This window comes from Plectropomus leopardus, chromosome 14 (genome assembly GCF_008729295.1).
Source record: "Plectropomus leopardus isolate mb chromosome 14, YSFRI_Pleo_2.0, whole genome shotgun sequence".
Lineage (NCBI taxonomy): Eukaryota > Metazoa > Chordata > Actinopteri > Perciformes > Serranidae > Plectropomus > Plectropomus leopardus.
The window spans coordinates 6,329,385-6,349,492 of record NC_056476.1 but is presented as its reverse complement, the minus strand read 5'-3'; the positions used below and the strand labels follow the sequence as shown (position 1 = coordinate 6,349,492).

At 41.0% G+C, this 20,108-nt stretch overlaps 1 protein-coding gene across 2 annotated transcripts in view; it reads left to right on the top strand.

Moving 5' to 3' along the window:
• The window catches only part of sos2 (son of sevenless homolog 2 (Drosophila)), a 42,873-nt gene extending 23,092 nt beyond the window's left edge, over nucleotides 1–19,781 (top strand). The window contains exons 6-23 of one of the 2 annotated variants that reach the window (XM_042500216.1): nucleotides 45–188; nucleotides 379–489; nucleotides 5,670–5,768; nucleotides 6,096–6,223; nucleotides 6,501–7,156; nucleotides 8,026–8,107; nucleotides 8,257–8,379; nucleotides 10,167–10,279; nucleotides 10,468–10,690; nucleotides 10,840–10,959; nucleotides 11,057–11,219; nucleotides 11,879–11,996; nucleotides 12,192–12,364; nucleotides 12,456–12,572; nucleotides 13,911–14,175; nucleotides 14,979–15,020; nucleotides 15,183–15,286; nucleotides 16,777–19,781. In XM_042500216.1, the coding sequence (XP_042356150.1) occupies nucleotides 45–188; nucleotides 379–489; nucleotides 5,670–5,768; nucleotides 6,096–6,223; nucleotides 6,501–7,156; nucleotides 8,026–8,107; nucleotides 8,257–8,379; nucleotides 10,167–10,279; nucleotides 10,468–10,690; nucleotides 10,840–10,959; nucleotides 11,057–11,219; nucleotides 11,879–11,996; nucleotides 12,192–12,364; nucleotides 12,456–12,572; nucleotides 13,911–14,175; nucleotides 14,979–15,020; nucleotides 15,183–15,286; nucleotides 16,777–17,283 (3,288 nt within the window). In that variant the 3' untranslated portion in view covers nucleotides 17,284–19,781. The remainder of the gene's footprint in view (nucleotides 1–44; nucleotides 189–378; nucleotides 490–5,669; nucleotides 5,769–6,095; nucleotides 6,224–6,500; nucleotides 7,157–8,025; nucleotides 8,108–8,256; nucleotides 8,380–10,166; nucleotides 10,280–10,467; nucleotides 10,691–10,839; nucleotides 10,960–11,056; nucleotides 11,220–11,878; nucleotides 11,997–12,191; nucleotides 12,365–12,455; nucleotides 12,573–13,910; nucleotides 14,176–14,978; nucleotides 15,021–15,182; nucleotides 15,287–16,776) is intronic. The other variant, XM_042500218.1, reaches the window with a different exon arrangement.
• Nucleotides 19,782–20,108: the final 327 nt, after the last annotated feature.

Genomic DNA, 20,108 nt, shown 5'->3' with positions numbered 1-20,108 from the left:
CTTTGCCCTTTAATCAGCTCGTCTCTTGTTGTTTTGTTGTGCAGGATGTGGAGGTGATCTTCAGTAACATCCTGGACATCCACGAGCTGACGGTGAAGCTGCTCGGACTGATCGAGGACGCCGTGGAGATGACCGCTGACGGCAGCCCTCATCCGCTGGTGGGCAGCTGCTTTGAAGATCTAGCAGAGGTACGAAACTCACGAGTCCAAGGAGCCAGATTTATGTGACCTCCCACTAATCCAAACCTGAAACGCTTGAATGGCTTATATAATGCACAGTAATATCTCCTAGTAATAATAGAGCTAAGCATCCTTATTGCCATGTGAGAATATCGTCAGGTGTCGATATTAACTCGAGTTATTCTCTGCACGTCTACAGGAGCAGGCGTTCGACCCCTACGAGACTTTGTCTCAGGATATCCTCAGTAAGGATTTCCACGAGCACTTCAACAACCTGATGGCACGGTCAACCGCCGGCCTTTACTTCCAGGTAAGATGTTTAGATCAGCTATAGACACATTCGACACATTTGTGCCTGAGCTAATAGAAGTCTGATCAAGATTTTCCAAAATTTGAGAAAGGTCAATTGTATCTTCAAAAATAGGGTGATAAAGCTTGATTTAGTCATTTTGTCCAGCCATTATTATAATACAGAATTTGTAGAAATTAGAAATTAACAAAAGAGTGGGGCGCAAGAAGCTCACCTGGTAGAGTGGGCCCCCCCCTCCCCCTTTCATACTAAAGCTGTCCTATAAAATAAAGGCAAAATAAATCAATAAAATTTAGAAATAGACAAAAATATTCAAAATAGAAACTCTAACATTACTGGTGGTAATTGGAAGTAATTATCACTTTTTCTGGTAGATAAATGTTTGTAATTGTTACTATCAGAGACAGTATAATATTTTACTATTCAAGCCGGTGTCTTGGTGTCATTGTTATAAAATAAAACATTTAATTTCCATCCTTTGTGTTCAAAAAATGTACTTTCCGTTGTAGCCATTCTGTCTTCTACTCCCGTCTTTCCTGCTCTTCTCAAAAATAAACTTTCTTATGAAGCAAAAATGCCTTAAAACCTGAAAAAAAAGTTTGTTTTTAATATGAAGGTACAAGTAGGTCATTTATGTGTTTACACCGAGCAAACAGCGCCTGAATATTTGTTCCTGTTTTGCTTTGAAGTGAACCTGGTGGAATTCCTCCCAATATCGTTCGAGGGCATGTCATGACATATTCGGCGTCCTGTGTACAGTTTATTCACTGCTGCCGCATTGTTTTATTTGGACATTCCTCACAAGAATAGCATTGAATTATGCTCGGCAGGGTGCAGTTTGGCAGCCTTTGAAGATGAAATATTTGCTGGTGTTTTCTCAGGCCAAAGACCAGCGAGTCTGACCGTTCACATGAAGCAGAGCTTTAAACTCACAACAGTATTTACAGTATGAGGTGCTTTTCTGCTGTTTCTTAGGTTTTAAAAACCATTGGTAAAAAATTGGTATTAAGCTGTTGTGTTGATAGGCTTATTGTACATCTCCCCGCTCTGTTAGTTTTGTAGTAAAGTTATAAACGCTGCTGACGGAGCGTCCTGCAGCCATACTGTTCCTCAGGTTAAGGCCTCGCTGTGTTTACCCTCAAACCACCAGTGTAACCCCAGTTAGATCAACAGTAATGACACTATCCTCTGATTACCCACACCCAGTGTTTATTTTCATAAACTCATTGTATGAGAGTGGGGGAGAGGCCACAGGAGTTAAAAATAAAGCTTTTTTTGCACTGTATTGATAGCCAAAAATATTTTATTTAAAAACACCTCACATTGTTTCACTTGCTATCTTTCTGTAAGGACATAGCAATATATGACCTGAAAAAGGCGTGTTGTCTCTGTGTTTAATTTTTATATAATGCTGGAAAGTTTAATAAATAATAATAATTAGTTGAATACCCCTGCTGTGAACCACCTTCAAGATGATACCACAGTTACCATCATAGATCATCAGACCGATTATTGATGATTAATTAGCAGCTCTCACATTCAAACAGACTTTTCAAAGTACTACACAATTCAGGATAACATAAAAAGATCATGAACAGGGAAATAATGGTTTAAATGTAAGCTGAATTAAAATTATGATAATAACATGATATTTTCATTATGATATTACATGTCCGACAGCCCGCTTGTCTACTAATCAGCTTTAAAGTCCAAAGACTCTGATTCGGCCTCGTCAAAAGGAGATATTTATTGTGGTGTTTCACAAATACAGTTGGTGTGTGTGTGCCTTTGTGTGCGTGTGTGTGTGGTCATCAGTGGTGGTCCCAGGGGCAGATGGTGTAATGGTGTCTCACCACCAGCCGCCCCTCTAAACCTCCCTGCCCCTCACACACTTTCCACCCCTTTTTATCAAACTGCTCTGCTCCTGTCTCTGCTACATTGGCTAATCCTATTTTAGCATCTCTAACTTTGTGTTTGATCTCTGAGCTGACGGCTGTGTGTCTCCTCCTTCTTTGTGCAGCATCACATGCACGCTGTCATTCACAGCACCTGTTATGAAGTCACACATTACGACGCTTTCTGTGGATCGAACCCCCGGCTGTATCATCATCATCATGAGCGCTTCTGCTCTACCTCCTCAGCTTTTGTCTCGTTGCATGTACTTCATCTTTCTCGCTCCATCCTTCTTGACTTCCTCCCTCCCTCCCTCCCCGCTTTCTGTCAGATAGATGTGTCTGTCGAGCACTCAGCCCCTGCACTCTGCAGCGTCTGGTATTGTGGGTAAATTACATCGCCTTTTTAAAAATAGAACAGGCAGCCACACTGCGGGCCATTTTTCTCCTGGGGAGGAGGAGGTGGAGATGGAGGAGGGGGTCGGTGGCCAAAGGCGCATTTAACATTGAAAATAAAAATAAGCTGTGAATTAAGACAGCAGAAGACCTGCGACATGGGTTCAAGCGGCCCTGCACCTCCTGTGAAATGGGAACATGTTGTTCTCATCGTCGTTCTGTACCGTTTTCTTACTGCACTCTGTGTTTATATTTAGGCTGCTGCCACAATGATGCACTCTCCTGTAGAGACTCGAAAAAATCAACTTTATTTCCACTTGATCTGCTCTGATCACATGTATAACTAGCCCTTTACATTAAGCTGAGATCTCTTCTTAGTTTGAAGTAAAGCTCAATATAGATGCTGGACTTCAAGGCTGATATCTATAGCAAAATTTAAAGGACTATTTCACTGCTGGAAAGCTTGTCATAAAACTGAAATGTCTGTGCAGTAAAAAGACAAAAATATTTTAGAAACTGGTGCTACATGACCAGAGAAAACAGAGGAAAAGGGAAAACCTGCAGAATGCACTGCGCCACACTCAACCAATAAAAGCTCCCGCTGGTGTACGACGTAATGCTGTTTGGTTTCTGCCAGTCCAAAAACAATATGGTGGCTGACTGGTAACAAACGATCTTGTGTTAAAGTTAAACATTAAACTATACCCATCAACTGTATCAAAAGGCAGTGTGAATTATCTGCTAGCTCACAGAGCATCACTGAGCTAACTTAAATTACGGCTCAGGAGGACGCCATTAATGTTTACCTCTTGGACTGTCGCCATCACAAGCCTCTCATCCAGCTGAGTAGATGCACGCTTCCTCCTGCACTGGTTGGTACGGTTGTTGGGTGTAGTTCACTGTAGTATCAGAGAGAAAGCAGATATCTCCAATAACTCACACCAAAACAATCTTGATCGATAATAGTGCTACAGGTAAGAGGAAAAATATGTATTTTATTATTTTGGGGTTGAACTGTCCTTGTAAGATGAAACTAGCAACAGGTTAGCTTAGCATAAAAACAGCAAACAAAGTTAGCATGTTTTTTTTTTTTAACCTTCACCTGCGTTTTTTGGCATATTTGAATCAGACTTACTTGTGTGTAGGGAGCGCTTGATTTTGTTTACCAAAGCAGCCCCTTTGCACCAGTATTGCACCCAATCAACGGGAATACATTGTGCTGATTATGATGCAGTCCTAATGCACACAGACAATTTGTAAACCCGCAGGATGCTGACATATCAATAACATGATCTAAACTTAGGTCATTGTTCCCCCCGGCTGTCCATCAGTGTGCGTCAGGCAGCTGATGTCTTTTCTTTTCCGTGCACACAGACGCTCTTCGTCTCTGCCCCTCCCCTCCCCACGCAGACAGTGTGGCCGCTGCTGTGGAGTCTGAGTAGTAGCATATTGATTCTGAGTCGTCTATCAGGGGAACGGGGGATTTAAATGGATACTATGACGGCCTCCTCTCCGGTTACCCTGAAGCCTTTACTCGGTCAACCGCTTCTCTCTCCTTCTGTCCTCCATCACTCGTCACCCTGCAGCCTTTCGGCCTCATTTATATTCTGAAACGTGCACATTTTAATCCTTGTCTTCACTGTTCTCTTCTATTTGTCATTTGCAGTAATTTGTATTGAGGAATACATCTTTTTTCCAATTCTGAATTGTTGTATTTTGAGGTTATTTTACAATTCTGAATATATTTCTTTAGTCTTTATTATTGTGCCTCACGTGTGATCCTGTTTTATCCACTTGATAAATCATGCAATTGGCCTCTACTGGGGCCATAAAACTCGAGCCTCAGACAGGTTTAAACACATCGAGTAATCTAACTAATGGTTACTTTGGAGTGAATGAAATTTAATGTTAAAAGTTCTGTTTAATGTTTATAAAAATCAGTATGTTTTGTTTATGGATAAGTAGGAATTTGTTAGAGACTGCTACTTGTAAATTAATGTTTTTTTACATTCAAGCCCTCGCCGGATGATTTCACACAGTGCTGATAAATCCAATTGCCAGGGAAAGCTTTTTTATTTCTCAGCAACGTTGTTGCATCTGTGGCAACTTTCCTGTGTTGGTTCAGCAGAAATGATGTTTTTTATTTCAAGCTAAAGGGGGCAGGAAGGGGCGAGACTATAGTGACAGCAACAACTAGGATTTTGGCGGAAAATCCTAAGAAGCGTTCAAGAAAGGTTTCTGGAGTGGACTCTATCTGTAATTCAGTGTCCAGAGGAAGGACAAAAGAAAAAAAAAAAGACTTGAAAGTAGCGCTCCTGGGGGCAGGGAGATGTGGCGAGTTCACCTGCAGGCATATGTCATAAGCATGTGTCAGCAGTGTTTGTGTAATTATTTTTGCTGCCAGAGGGGGGAGACAACAGTCCAACACTGCAGCTTTAAGTTTTTGGGATTATAGAATCAATGGGTTTTGACACTAACATGTTATTTTGCTGCGACCAGCAGCTTTATAGGTCACTCTGTTGGTTGGTTAGTTGGTGGGTCAGCATAAATTTCTCCTCTCTTTGTCTGAAAGGGGCACAAGTGGCAGTTTGAGAGAACTTTCTCAAAAAACTTTCAAATGGATTAGCAGACGTCCCCGAGATTTTGTGCAAAGTTTGGTCATGATATTAGGGACAGCTAATAAAGTCTTCATGCCCATTGTCAAAAAGAAGCAACACATGGACGGATGTGTGTACATGGTCGCAGCTATTGGGAATTTTCACTTGTTCTAAATAACATTTCCTGCTTTAAAGTGTGTTTCTCAATCACATGTTGGTTGGTTCAAATCTGTCAGTAATGTCGTCACACTGATTCATCACTAACAGTTCGTCCTGTATGTCTTTGTGTCTCCAGTCAGTTGCAGAAGGCTTCAAAGAAGCAGTCCAGTATGTCCTTCCACAGCTGATGATGGTCCCAGTATACCACTGTATGCACTACTTTGAGCTACTGCAGGTAAATATTGACACATGGACGCTTCTAATCAAATGTTTGATTTTCATTCTGGTTTTGAGTTTACTACTCGAGTTTATTAAATGTTTTTGTTTGTGTTTAATTTTGTAACACACCCCTGGTTAGTGGTTAATAATGATGAAACATACTGGATTTAAATCTCTTGCTGCAGGGAAAAACAGTGTGGCATATTTTATGTTTGGTTTATATTTTGGTTTGCCATAATCTATGTCTGTGTATTGTCTAAATATCACTACATTTGCTAAGGCTGTTGAAGGCAAGAACATATCAACATATCTGATGTTTGTGTGTTATCTGACATTTTTACAGCAACTTCAGGAGCGCAGTCAAGACCAAGACGACAGAGAATGTCTGAAACAGGCGATCACAGCGCTACTTAACCTTCAGTGTAGCGTGGAGCGCATCTATGCCAAGCACCAGCCTCGCCGTAAACCCGGGTATGCTTCCTCTCTCCTCGCCTTTAGCTTCTATAATAATTAATATTTATTTGGTCACTCTGTCTACATGTAATTGAACAAATGGCAGAAAATAGTTTACATGTGCCGCTTTTGCTTTACAACTAAATTCATAAATCTGTGAGCGCACAAGAAAGATGCAGTTGTAGAGGCTGAGTGCACACGTTGATCCAGATGTGATATTTTATTATTTTAATGTTTGATTTTATGCTTTGAGCTCTTCAGTTTTCTGACTCCAGACTTCTCTCCTTCCTCACAGTGAGCCCATGTACCGCCTGTACAGCAGGCAGGTTCGTAGCAAACAACTCGCCATCAAGCGCATGAACGAGATTCAGAAGAGCATTGACGGCTGGGAGGGAAAAGACATCGGTCAGTGCTGCAGCGAGTTCATCCTGGAGGGTCCACTTTTACGAGCAGGCGCCAAGCACGAGAGACACAACTTCCTGTTTGACGGCCTGATGATAAGCTGCAAGGCCAATCAGAGCTCACGGCTGCCGGGTTCAGGCAGCGGGGCGGAGTACCGCCTCAAGGAGAAGTTTGTGCTGAGGAAGATCCGCATCGTGGACCGCGAGGACTTGGCGGAGCTGCGGCACGCCTTTGAACTGATAGGAAAAGATGAAAACTGTGCGGTTTTCTGTGCACGGACAGCAGATGAGAAGGCGGCGTGGATGGCGGGGCTGGTGACTCTGCAGTACCGCTCCACTTTGGATCGCATGTTGGACACAGTGCTGCAGCACGAGGAGCAGGAGCATCCTCTAAGACTGCCCTCCCCGGAGGTTTACCGCTTTGCTGTGCAGGACTCTGAAGAGAATATTGTGTTTGAGGACAAAGTGCAGAGCAAAACGGGCATCCCCATCATAAAGGCCGGCACAGTGGTGAAGCTCATAGAGAGGCTCACCTACCACATGTATGCTGGTAAGCTTCCTGTGGACAGACATTTTAAAAATGACACTGGAGAGTAGGAATGTCCCGATCAAATATTTTTTTTTGCCCTCAGTCGGAGTCATTTGATATATAATTTGAGTCCAATCCGATAATTGTATTTACCTGAATATTACAGCTGCAAACTTCAGGGACTTAAAAGTTATTAAAATCAATCCAGGGTATATGCTTGATAGTTTAATAGCTCCGCAATGCAGTATAAAGAAATCTGTTTATTACAGCATTATAGTAGAAGAAGTTCACTAAAATTTAAAAAGATTGAAATTCTACTTAAAATGCTATAGAATAGAATAGAAAAGGATATTTATTGTCACTGCACAGGTTAATAAAACTAAAATTCTGTTGCACTTCCTGAACGGGGCTCAAATAGAATATATGGGCATAAAATAAGATAAACAAATAGTTAATAAAAGAGAAGAGTTAAGTTATAACTCAGATGACACACACACCAGTTCAAACATGCATAAACATTACCTAAGTAAACATTAAATTTAAAGGAAATTAAAGTGTGTGTGTAGCATCTAAGGTTGAACATTGAAAAAAATCATTTTCTACTTATCGGAGTGGCGACGTTACAATAAATCCTGAATATCTGCCGCAAACTGTGCTTTTTGTTAACGACACCTGTGTGAGGGCACACATAAACAAAGGATCGGGCAGGGTCCGTGCTTAAAATTACGGATCCCAGTCAAATAAAAAATGCATTGATCGGGTCCGATACTGATCCTTCTGATCTGATCGGGACATCCCTAATGGAGAGACATTTTTAAGGTTTATTTTGCAATGATGGATTGTAATGTTGATTGTTTGTCTGTTATCTAATCTTTGTCATCTGTTTGTAGATCCTAATTTTGTGCGCACGTTTCTCACCACATACCGATCATTCTGCAAACCACAGGAGCTCCTCACCCTGCTGATAGACAGGTACGGTTCAACCGCAACATTGCTGCGGCTGTTAAATGTATTTATCTCTGAGCTTTCTGTCCTCACTTGGAAAATATATTTATCGGTGATGTGGGTGCCTTGATGTCTTGAAATATCATTTGTCTGATCTTTTATATTTTTATCATTAGAATTGAGATCCCTGAGCCAGAACCGACTGAGGAGGACCGACAGGCTCTCTGGAACGGTGACCAGCCGATGGCGGCCGAGCTCCAGAGATTCAGGAGGGAATATGTGCAGCCAGTCCAACTCAGGTGGGACAGCCGTCCAATCACAGCGGGTCTCTGATTGTTTTTTGTGAGGTTCCTCAAAGACAAAGAAAAACAACTGCAAGAAAGGCATCATGTTGAATTTGTGCAGCACTTTTAAAAAATATATTTTTATAAAAAATTAAGTAAATAATAATACATAGTAAATAATAATAATTAATAAATAAGTAATTTCATAAGTAATAAAATATTTATAAAATATATTTTTAAATAATTGTTATTTTTATTTTTTTCCTTGAATCTCTAAACTTTTAGATGAAATCTAAAAAGTGAGCTGCTTTCTTCTATCTCCTGACAAGGCCTTTCAAAATGCCACAAAGATTTCATGTCTCTTTGTCTCGCGTTGCTGTTGTTTGGCTCTTTTTTTACGCTCTGCTGTGAAGGCCTGAATGTTCTCAGTGAGCCACAGAATCACTTTGTATTCGACTTTGTGTCCTTATAAGGAGCAGCAGAGTCAGGAATAGTCCCGTAAGTACCATTAAAAACTGAAAGCTTCTCGGTATCAGACTGCACAGCCGCTTTAGTAAAGAGCAGCTGCAATAAAATCCTTCAAAGTTTAGTCATAGAAACTCAAGAGTGCAGGTACACATGATGAGATACAAGTCCACTGGTCACAGATACCGTATGTTCTCTGCATGAAAAGTATCCTGTGAAACACCCAAAGATGGAAGTAAGTCGGTCATGATGTTTGTTAACTTGTTAAAGTGGTACAAAATAACAGAACTTGTCTTGGACTTTGGGTGGTCTATTGTTATAAACATTGAAATGTGGTCCAATCGTTACAAGGATACTTAAAGAAGGTGAAAGGACCTCTTCAGGAAAAAATCACAAAACCTTCCTGCTGTTTCTATTTTTAAGTCAAACATACCAGGGTAAAGAGTACACACTGCCAGCCAGCCAAAAACGGTTTAGTTAAGGACTTTGTTTGCCTAAATGGTTTGCAAAACTGGCTTCCGAACCAGAACCACAACTTAAAAAAAACACAGTGGCCCAACCACCTGCAAATATGACCAATCAGATCCGCAAACCGACCCGCCGCCACAAGATTCACGGCCTGACCCGACACTGAAAATCCTATAATAACCATGCACTGTTAGGCAGCACATTTAAAGTGATCATTTTTCAAAAATGTGAAACTAAATTATTATTTTCAAACAATTGAGGAAATGCAAAAGATATAAAAAGATTATTTAAAATTATATAAAATCTGTTTGAAAAATAAGTTTGCCGTCATTAGTGGGTGGAGTAAGCAGTGTAAAAAAAAAAAAAAAAAAAAGTTTTTCATCCAACACCTGCGGTCTGACACGCACGTTCTTTTTTAATCCAGAAGAAAACCCGCAAATAAAATAAAGAAAAATACCGCCCGCAAATTACATTTGAAGTATTCGTGGTACCCGACCTAATGCAGGATTCTGCTCTGGTAATCAAATAGTTAGTTACATGCAACATAACCGCAACGTTGCAGTGCGAAGTCCAGCTGAGGGCATGTGTTGCATGTCGAACCCTTTTCTCTCCCTTAGATTCTTGTAAACCTTTTTACTGCCAACTGCTCAATTAAAGCAAAAATTAAAAAAAAGAAAATCTTGATAATAAGTTTATGTGGTAAAAAAGTAAGAATGTTTGTTTTCTTTTTTTGTTAAACATAAATGGAAACATATATGCAGTATCCAGTGTGTTGTCTGAAGTTCCTCACAAATACTTCAAATAAAAGTGTGTGAAATACACATGAAGGACAATACCTTAAATACAGTAAACATGTCTTTGCTTCACAGGGTTCTCAACGTTTTCCGTCAGTGGGTCGAGCATCATTTCTACGACTTTGAGAACGATCCGGAGCTGAGGAGTCGATTGGAGGAGTACATCACCAGCAAGATTCAGCTGCGAGGTGAGAAACTGCACACAGTTTATTCCTCTGCTGCACTAAAAAAATGCGGTCCAAAGCTGAATTACGAACATTAAATTTGTTTCTAGGTTCTCTATCATCTTTAACTAAGCAAAACACAGTGACAGCTTGTTGTTTGTTTAAATAAAGCTTTCACATACAACATTTTATACACTGTGTTTCCTTTTTAGGGAAGTCTATGAGAAAGTGGGTTGAATCCATCAACAAGATCATCAGGAGGAAGCTGCAGACACAGTCAAACGGTGTCAGTCACAACATCACCTTCGAGAGCCCGCCTCCTCCCATCGAGTGGCACATCAGCAGAGCAGGACAGGCGGACTCGTTTGACCTCATGACCCTTCATCCTATAGAGATCGCCCGCCAGCTGACTCTGCTCGAATCAGAGCTCTACAGGTGAGTCAGAGCAGTGGATGAAGACTTTAATCAGTTTGTTTTTACAGATAAAAAAGAGGAAACACTTGAGACGTTTGCTAGAGGGAATCTGTCATCATAAATTGTTTACCTGCGTGTCAGAAAAATTAAAAAACACTCCTTGTCCACAGAGCTGTCCGGCCGTCTGAGCTGGTCGGCAGCGTCTGGACCAAAGAGGACAAAGAGAAGAACTCGCCGAACCTGCTGCGCATGATTCGCCACACCACCAACCTCACGCTGTGGTTCGAGAAGTGAGTCCAGCGATTCAGATTTTTCATGCAGAATTGGTTTTAGTTGGTCCTGCAAAAAAAAACCCTTTAACCGAGTGTGTTTGTGTGTCGCTCTCAGATGTATTGTAGAAACCATGAACCTGGAAGAGAGGGTGGCCGTGTTGTCCCGAGTCATCGAGATTCTGCAGGTTTTCCAGGAGCTCAACAACTTCAACGGTGTGCTGGAGGTGGTCAGCGCCATCAACTCTGTCCCAGTCTATCGGCTCGACCACACCTTTGAGGTGAGTCGAACTATTAAAGCGATCAGGAGAAAAACTGTGACTCTTTCCCAGAGCAAAACAATCACGGTAATTTTACAAAGTATCTTCCCTCTATGGTAGCCACTCTGTGAAGCTGCAATGATCCTCACACACCAGAAAAAAAATAAATAATGGAATACACAGAGAGACAACTTTTTATGTAGATGCTTATTGCTAGTGGCACAAAATAACAACAAAAACAAGAAATGAAGGAAAGAAATAAACGTGAGGTAGCAGGTAAGGCCCGAAATGTAAGTCAGGTAGATCAGGAGGACAAGTTCGTCAAGACACATGAGGAATCTTGTGCAGGAACCAGGTGAACAAAATTTTGTAAGTCTCACCTTAATATAAATGGCTTTGTGATTCAATTTAATGTTTAATTTGATTGAATATATTCATTTACTTAATAAAACTAACAAAATTCCAAACAAAACAACAAACAAAACTAAAATTTGCTTGTGTCCAACTGCTGAATAATGTCGTGTTTGTTCCTACATATTTTGAAAAACAACCAAGAAAACTTTTAGCAATCATAAGCAATTTAAAAAATTTGATGTTTGGTTTGACATGCATTTTAATCTAAGGCTGAACTGTTGGTCAGAACATCAATAATGCGATTTTACTCCCTCCTGCACCCGCAGGCAATACCAGAAAGGAAAAAGAAAATCCTGGAAGAAGCTGTGGAACTGAGTCAGGACCACTTTAAGAAATACTTGGCTAAACTCAAGTCAATAAACCCGCCCTGTGTGCCTTTCTTTGGTAAGTCTTCACCTGTGCTACTATGAAGCCACTACAAGTTCAGTATGAAATGACCCGAGACAAAACAACGTGTATAACTGTCAGTTTGAGACACAAATATTTATTATAAAAACAGCCAGAGTTTTAGGATTCTTCACGTCTACATTTCAAACTTTTTCTCCCCTTGACCACCATCACGCTCGTCTTCATCCACAGGTATCTATTTAACCAACATCCTGAAGACGGAGGAAGGCAACCCAGACTTCCTCAAACGTCACGGCAAAGAGCTGATCAACTTCAGCAAGAGGAGGAAAGTGGCCGAAATCACCGGAGAGATCCAGCAGTATCAGAACCAGCCGTACTGTCTGAAGGTGGAGCACGAAATCAGGGTGAGCGTCCCTGTTCTTCATTTTTCAGCTTTCTCTTTGGTCTTCAACATGTTTCATAGATCTGAACTCAGACTTGTTTTCTGTTGCACAGAGGTTCTTTGAGAACCTGAACCCGATGGGAAACAGGAGTGAGACGGAGTTTGCGGACTACCTGTTCAAAATGTCTCTGGATATTGAGCCACGGAACTGCAGGCAGGCTCCCCGATTTGTAAGTGTTCATCCTGCAGTGCTTCAGTCAGAGTGACGTTCCTGTTGCAGAAACGCTATTGCAGGGTTCCCGCGGATCCTTAAAAAGTCTTAAAAGGGATTGAATTCATTAATCTAAAAATGAGGCCTTATTTGGTATAAGGGCTGGACAATAAAAGATATTCTATCTTATCGATGTGAGACTATATACCGTCTTAGACACTGGATATTGTTATATTGTGATGTGGAATAAATTGTTTTTTTCCTGATTTAAAAGGTTGCATCACACAAAAGTGATCTACTTTTCTCAAATTATCAGACAGTTCTACTTGTTTTAATACTTGTCTTCACCCACTTAGTTGTTATATCTACATTACTAATGATTATTGATCAAAAATTTAATTGTATTATTATTTTTCAAAGGATCAATTGTCATTCTGACAATATTTTCACATCAAAACACGATAAAAAAATGATAATTGTAATGTTTTATTCTGTCTCCCAGTGCTAGCTTTAATAAAGAGCTTCTGAAGAGATTTAAGAATATTAAGATACATGTCATGTATTGAGATATAGCCTAAAAATATCACAATTTAATTTTCAGCTTGTATCACCCAGCCAATTTAATACCAGAAATTGGTTTAAATGAATCTTTCAAAAATCTTAAAAATGCTCAGACGTGCAAAGTAGGATTTTCTGAAAAATTGTTTCTGAGGTTGCATGGTAAAATCTCTAAATAATTGGAAACATCTATTTTGTTAAGACATAATTTTATACATTCTTTCTTTTAAACTCATCATGATCCGAACTGTGGACGCTCACATGCAGAGTGAGAAGCACAAAATCGCCCAGAAAAACGTGCAGAAATGGCAGATATTTCCCACTTCTGTTGGTAAACCAAATAGATACTTTTACGATAATATATCACGCTTGTTGTCTTCCATGTGTTTCACTCTAAAACGATTGTTTTGGGTTATTTTTCAATATTTGACACAGATAATCTTTACCACTGGACAAAAAAAAGTTTTATATTACAATAAATATTTGGGCAAACTAAAATTGTCCCTCCCTATTAGAAAACTGCCATTTAACCTAATTTTGAGTGGCAATAAAAAAGTCTAAAGTCTTAAATCCACCTTGCCTTCAGCTGCAGGAGCCCTGTTTAAACATATACAGCTAAACTTGGTTATCGAACCTATTCGACATTTCTGTTGTGCTTATTTGATGCAGTGTTGCTTTGCTGGAATCATTTTATTTTGGTAAGTTTCAGTGAGCTCTGGGTTCTTTCTCAGAGGAAGAGAGAACAGACTGTATTGACGATAAATTTGCCGCTGTTACATTTCTGCTTCTTCTCCTGCAGCCCAGAAAGACCATGTACACTCTGAAATCCCCGGGGATCCGGCCCGTGCGAACGTCTACCTCTGGCACCCTGAAGGGCCACCCCGTCCCCCTGGAGAGGGAGCCCCCACACAAGATCACCTTCCGGAGCATCGCCGAGACTGAGCCGGAGACGCCGGCGTCGGCCTCGGTGCCCACCTCCCCGAACACGCCGACCCCTCCGCAGTCGGCCTCCTCCGACCTCAGCTCAGTCTTCATGGAGCACGACCTCAGCAGCTCCTACGGCGGTGAGTTGCAGAAATCCCACCTTTCTGCGTCTTCTTTAATATCAGTGGTTTTTTTTTTATCAAAGAGAGGGAAACTTAATAAACACCTCATTCAAAGTCAGTAAGTACTTAAATTTATTTTTTGCTTACGGTGTTTTAAATATTGATTGGATCACATGACTGTCAGCTGTAATGGGCTGTGGAGCTGTTTGGCCCACTGACTCTCCACTTAATGCTCTTTTTATTATTGCAAAGAGTAAACTTTATCTGTGGCTTAGTGGACAGTCTTATTCCTTCTCCACTCTCTGCATCATATTGGCATGATGCTTTTTTAACCTTTTGAAGCCTGAGAAAAATGGCTCTTTTCTTGAAAAAAATGTCATTAGCACAATAAAAAACAGCCCAAAACAGCAAGAAATTGATTAAAAAGTTACAAAAAAATCTTAACATTAGCAAAAATAGGAAAGTAAAAAACAAAAAATATGATTATAGTTTTGTGGGCATTTTCCCCCTTGATTTAAAAAAAAAAAAAATCTAAACCTACAAAATCTTGGAATTTGCAGGACATTTCTTGCCAAGTGTTGTGTTTTTTCTTCTGTTTCTGAAAAAGAAATCAAACCATTTTTCTCATGATTCAAAGGTTAAATGCTTGTGATAAAACTGACATCGGTCCAGGTTTCAAAGCGTAAAGAATGAACGCTGACAGATGACTGATAAAAATAAAAACTAAAGTCTGAGCTTTAATCACGGGACCTGCTGTTTACGGTTGGAGCATGCACCTTTCTAGTGAAATCAATCATCTTCTCCCTCTTTAAATTTCACAGGTAGCAACTCCATATTTGCTCCTGTTCTTCTGCCGCCTTCAAGTGAGTGTGGGCTTTTCCTTTTTCGATTCAGTAGTTTTGACCTGATTTCTTTCTGCCTGCCTGTCAGCATTTTCTGATTACTGTTCTGTGATTGTGAGCAGGGCCTCTTCTTGATCTTTCATTCGTATTTTTTTGAACCCCACATCTTTTTCTTTTCCTCAGAGTTCCAGTCTGTGTCTTGCGGCAGCCTCCACCAGCTCGGGGAGGAGCTGCTGAAGCCGCCTCCTCTGCCGCCACGAAGGAAAGACGCAATGTCTGAAGCCAAAGTAAGAGCAGGGCGTTATTTTTCATCATTTATACGCATAATTCCAACATCTTAATCAATTTGACAGGGCTAAACAAATAATAAGTTGCCTTTTTAATCGACCTGCTCAACTGATTTCGAGTTGACGCCGTGAATGAATCAGCACAACTTTAGGGTCCAGTGTGTAGGATTTAGGGGAATGTATTTGGCAGAAATTGAACTCAATATAATAAGTACATTTTCTTTAGTGTATAATCCCTCCTGAAAACAAGAATCGTGTTTCGTTAATTTAGAAAGAGCTGTTTATATCTGCACGGGGAGCGTGTCCTCGTCTATGGATTCTGCCATGTTGCACCACAATGTTTCTACCCAAAACAGACACACCAAACACTGGCTCTGGATGGGCCCGTTTACATTTTAGCGTCAGTCACCGTCATTAGCAGCCCCTTGACAACAAGCTGAAGAGTGTTGGAAAGACACCATTTTTCTAATGTGAAACTGCTTTATTGAGTGTTTTACTGGAGTAAATACCCCGTCTGTTTGTTTTGGAGAGGAAGAGACCTCGGTGGATAATTTGGCTCACGATAAAACCTCCTGAATGTCTGAATCTTAAATTATCCAAGAAAAAAGGTGAGCACAGTTTAGCAGGTGCTGGGCTAGCACTCGGTCTCCAACCAGCCGAACAGTGTTGGAGAAAACTGCAGATAGGCCTCTGCGAATAATTTGGCCTTACAGCTAGATGCCAAAAAATTCTCCCTAAATCTTACATAATGTACTTTTTTTCTCTCTTGCATGACATACGCTGTAGTGAGGATTAAATCTACAAGTGCTTAAAAAAAATTATATGACCATGTTAAAGGGTTAAAAATTGTGTCCGAATGATAAAACAGGAATTTTACTAAATATTGGCACAAAAAGTATATATGTTTCAACCTGATTTTGTGAACTGCAAATAATAATTTAAAAAATAGCAGAGTGTTGTTCTCATGCAGCACTTTAACTTTGCTTTTGAGACATTTCCCGCAAATTGGAGAACATGGGCTTCTGGCGTATGTTCGTGCAGTGCCGAGAGGAACTTAAAAACTCCAACCACAGTGAGAAAGTTGATGATCATGTTAACATCAGCATGCAGACAGAAAAATATTCCATTGGTTTATTGTTTAAAGTAAAACTAAAGTAAAGGGTGATATATCCTAACCTGCTCTGTGCACGTCAGGATGACGTGTTTGGTAGTACATCTTTTTTTACACAGTTCTGATCTCCGTGTGTCTCTCTGTGTATTTATACTTATATTTATTAATGCATTTGTGCTTTTAAATTTAAACTGTTTTTATCCCTGCACTATTCGTTTTTATTAATCTTAGACTATTGTTTTATTTCATTGTATTTAAATGTTGTTTCTGCTGGTTTTAGAGTTTAGTTTTTGCTTACGGGGACCTCAGTACTCCGTTTCGTTCCCTCTCATGAACCTCATGTTTTAGAGTGACAGTAAACCTTCTCGTCTTGTCTCAGCTGAGCTCCAGGTCCGACAGTCCCCCGGCCATCCCTCCCCGGCTGCCTCCTCCTCTGCCCCGGAACCAGCCTCGACCGCCGGTCTACAACGGTCCCCCGATGGACGGCCCCCTGCCCAGCCCTCCTCCTCCGCCGCCCCGCGACCCTCTGCCCGACACGCCGCCCCCGGTGCCCCAGCGGCCCCCGGAGATCTTCATCAACTACCCCCTCAACATGCAGCCTTCCCCCGTGGGTCGATACCACTGGGACTTTGGGAGCTCCCCCAGCTCCCCCAACACCCCGCCCAGCACGCCGTCGCCCCGCATCCCCAGGCGGAGCTGCCCGCTCAGCGCCAGCCAGAACAGCCTCTACCCTCTTCCCGTCCCCATCACCGCTCCACCTGTCCCCCCGCGCCACAACTCCAGCCCACAACTCCCCAAACTCCCACCAAAGACATACAAAAGGGAGCTGCTGCAGCCGCCGCTACAAGGCCTCTCATTGGTGGAGAACACCGACAGCAGCCAGTGAGTTATTTCTGTTTTTTTTTTTCTTTTAGAGGTGATCTTGAAATGCAAACTTCAAAACCTGCAAACTACGACACAGTGGACTCAAAGCTACTGATCAGAAAGAATAACACTGCTCCACACTCTCTTAACTCGTCCCTCCCGCCCTCTGCATCGACCAATCACACCCCCCCGCTGTGCCTCTCAGGGGATCAGTAGCTGCGCCTTCATCACAAACCCTCTGTGCCAATGAGAAACCCTCACCAGTGTGCCAGCTAATAAACAACAAGGAGTGTTTGTGTGTTTGTTCTGTGCGGAGCGGGAACGTCTGCTCCTGATTAAAGTTCTCACCCCTCCCACTCTTAACGTACCCCGCGTCCCGCTCCGCTGTCAGGGCGGGGCGACTCTGGGGGGGCCTTGGACTTTGTAGCCTCAAATGTCATGCTTTGTGTTTTTGGGCATTGACATCATCTGGAGTCCTGCTGCAGCTCACAGATTTTTAAGACCTCTCCTCCTCCTCAACGATCCACTCAGACGTAGCTCTTTCACACGGTGGCTGTGAGCAGCAGACATTTCCACTGACTCGTTTTTCCTAAAACAGTTGCCAAAGTCTTATTTTATGCAGGGGGATAAGGGATTTTTTTTTTTTTAAACAGATGTGACATTAACGGAGGCGACACTGAATCCCCCACCTTGTATCTCAACTGTACACTGTGACTGTAAAGACGAAAGTCAGACTGTTTTTTGTTTTTGTTTTTTTAAATCCGAAGACAGGCCTCTCCGCAGCCACTAAATGTTGCCTTTAAAAAACACAGTGGTGACCTCTGACCCCATTCTCCAGTCCTCACGGCCCCGGATGGGACAGCGAGAGCCGAGAACACTCCATTTGCACATCGAGTTTGGGCAGCAGGTTCGGATTCGGAAATATCCCGACAGAGGGCCACGATTATCAAACAGCACCGATCCAGGACGAGTTTTTCTCCAACTCTTTGAAAGCTGATGTCTTAACCGATCCCCTGATAGACGTGCGCTGCTGTCTTGACACTGTGCTCTTCTCCCAAAAGCCCCCAGCTCTTCTTCATTGGTGTTAAAGCTCAGCACTGGAAGCACGCAGCCTCCCACCAGAGCTGGGTCAGCTCCCCCCAGTGGCTGCTCGAAAATACCTAAAAACCCATGAAAAAGAGGAACTTTTTAACTTCTTCTTTCTGTCTTTTTCTCTTTTTTTTCCCGCTTGAAAACATTTTCACTTTGGAAAAGACTGAAATAATCCATGCATCATGCTCAGATGTGCCTTTTATTTTGTTTTCTACTTTACAGAAATAAGCAAATGGTGTCTAAAATGCTAAAAAATAAAGTTGCCTATGTAATGTTTAGAACAAAGCTATACACTATGAAATTGTACATGTTTGTGGATACTGTGTATAACATGTATACACTAACTAAATAATTTGTATAAAGTGACAAGTTTTTTTTTCTCCCTGTTGTATTGTACCCTCATCCGCATCTGTTCAGTCGAATATTGCCTAATAATCCTATGCTGCTACAGTCGGATTAAAAAAAAACTAAAAAACAAAACAAGAAAAAAACAGGTCACTGTCACTAACTTACTTACAGACAATCTCCAGTTGAAACACTGGGAGTATTAACTGAGGAAAGCCATTTTTTTCTTCCCTGCCCCTTAGCTGTTTTAAAGCAATGAAAAAAAAAAATACAGTTCAATATGCCAAGCACTTACTTAGACGTGTGCTTCACTTTGTACATCCTACTAATTGCCTTTTCTCCTTTTCAAAGATTTTTTAATGCTAACACTCATTAAACAGTGGTTGGAATTGTATTAAAGTTGCAGTTGAATATACAACGACCTATATTCAGCTGCAAGTATTTGAGCATAGTGAAGAATTGGGACTTTTTCTTTTCTGAGAAACACACTTTGTGCACTTTAGGCTGTACTATTGAAGAGCCACAGTTGTTATAGGTCATGTTTGTAAATGCAATGGTCCTATGCAACTGCTCAAACTCACTTTCTACGTGGATCAGGGCAGAAAAATAACACGAGTCTACCACCTCACTTTTAACCCCAAACACCTGAGAATGTCTGACCACCACAAGCTGGATTTCAGCAAAAAAACTGAATAAATCACTCATGCCCTTTTTTCCTCCTCCTATCGACGATGATGGTGGATTATTAAACTTCAAACTAGAGATAAAAGGGGAGTTTTGGAGGAATTTTAATCGACAGCTTAAGTCAAACCACTTTTCTGTCGTCACTCATGTTTTGTCCATTTCCCAAAGTTTCCCAAGCCAGAATCAATGGGGTTAATTTTGCCAAATTTGTCTTTTTGTTTTCTTTGTTGGATTTTTTTTTTTAAAACCCCAACAGAATAACAGATTGGTTTTCCTCCGGTGGCGCTGTAACAGCTTGATCCAGCAGTTGGTTTATTTGATGGTATGTGGCCTTTTAACTGCTTTGTATTAATGGTCTTGATGAGATTAATAAATCACCCAGTCTTATTTTGTACTGAACTACTCATTTCTCTCCTTGTTTGTTCTTTTATAAAATTTAGATTTTTGCATATACTTTGGTTGTTAGTAAGAGACTGTTAATTATTTATGAGGGGGACGGGTTGGTGCCAAATTGCAGTGCATTATCAATTTTTTTAAGCACACTGTAGGAACTTATGATTTTTAATTTGGCTTAGGGGAGGGACATACAACTTAAAATATTTGTATTTTGTATTTATTTTAAATACCCTTTGAACCTCAAACCCACTGGCAGGTGTAAAAGGCTTGTTTTCTTTAAAAATCCCTCAAATAATAGCATTAATCATAGCCAGAAACTTTAAAAACAGA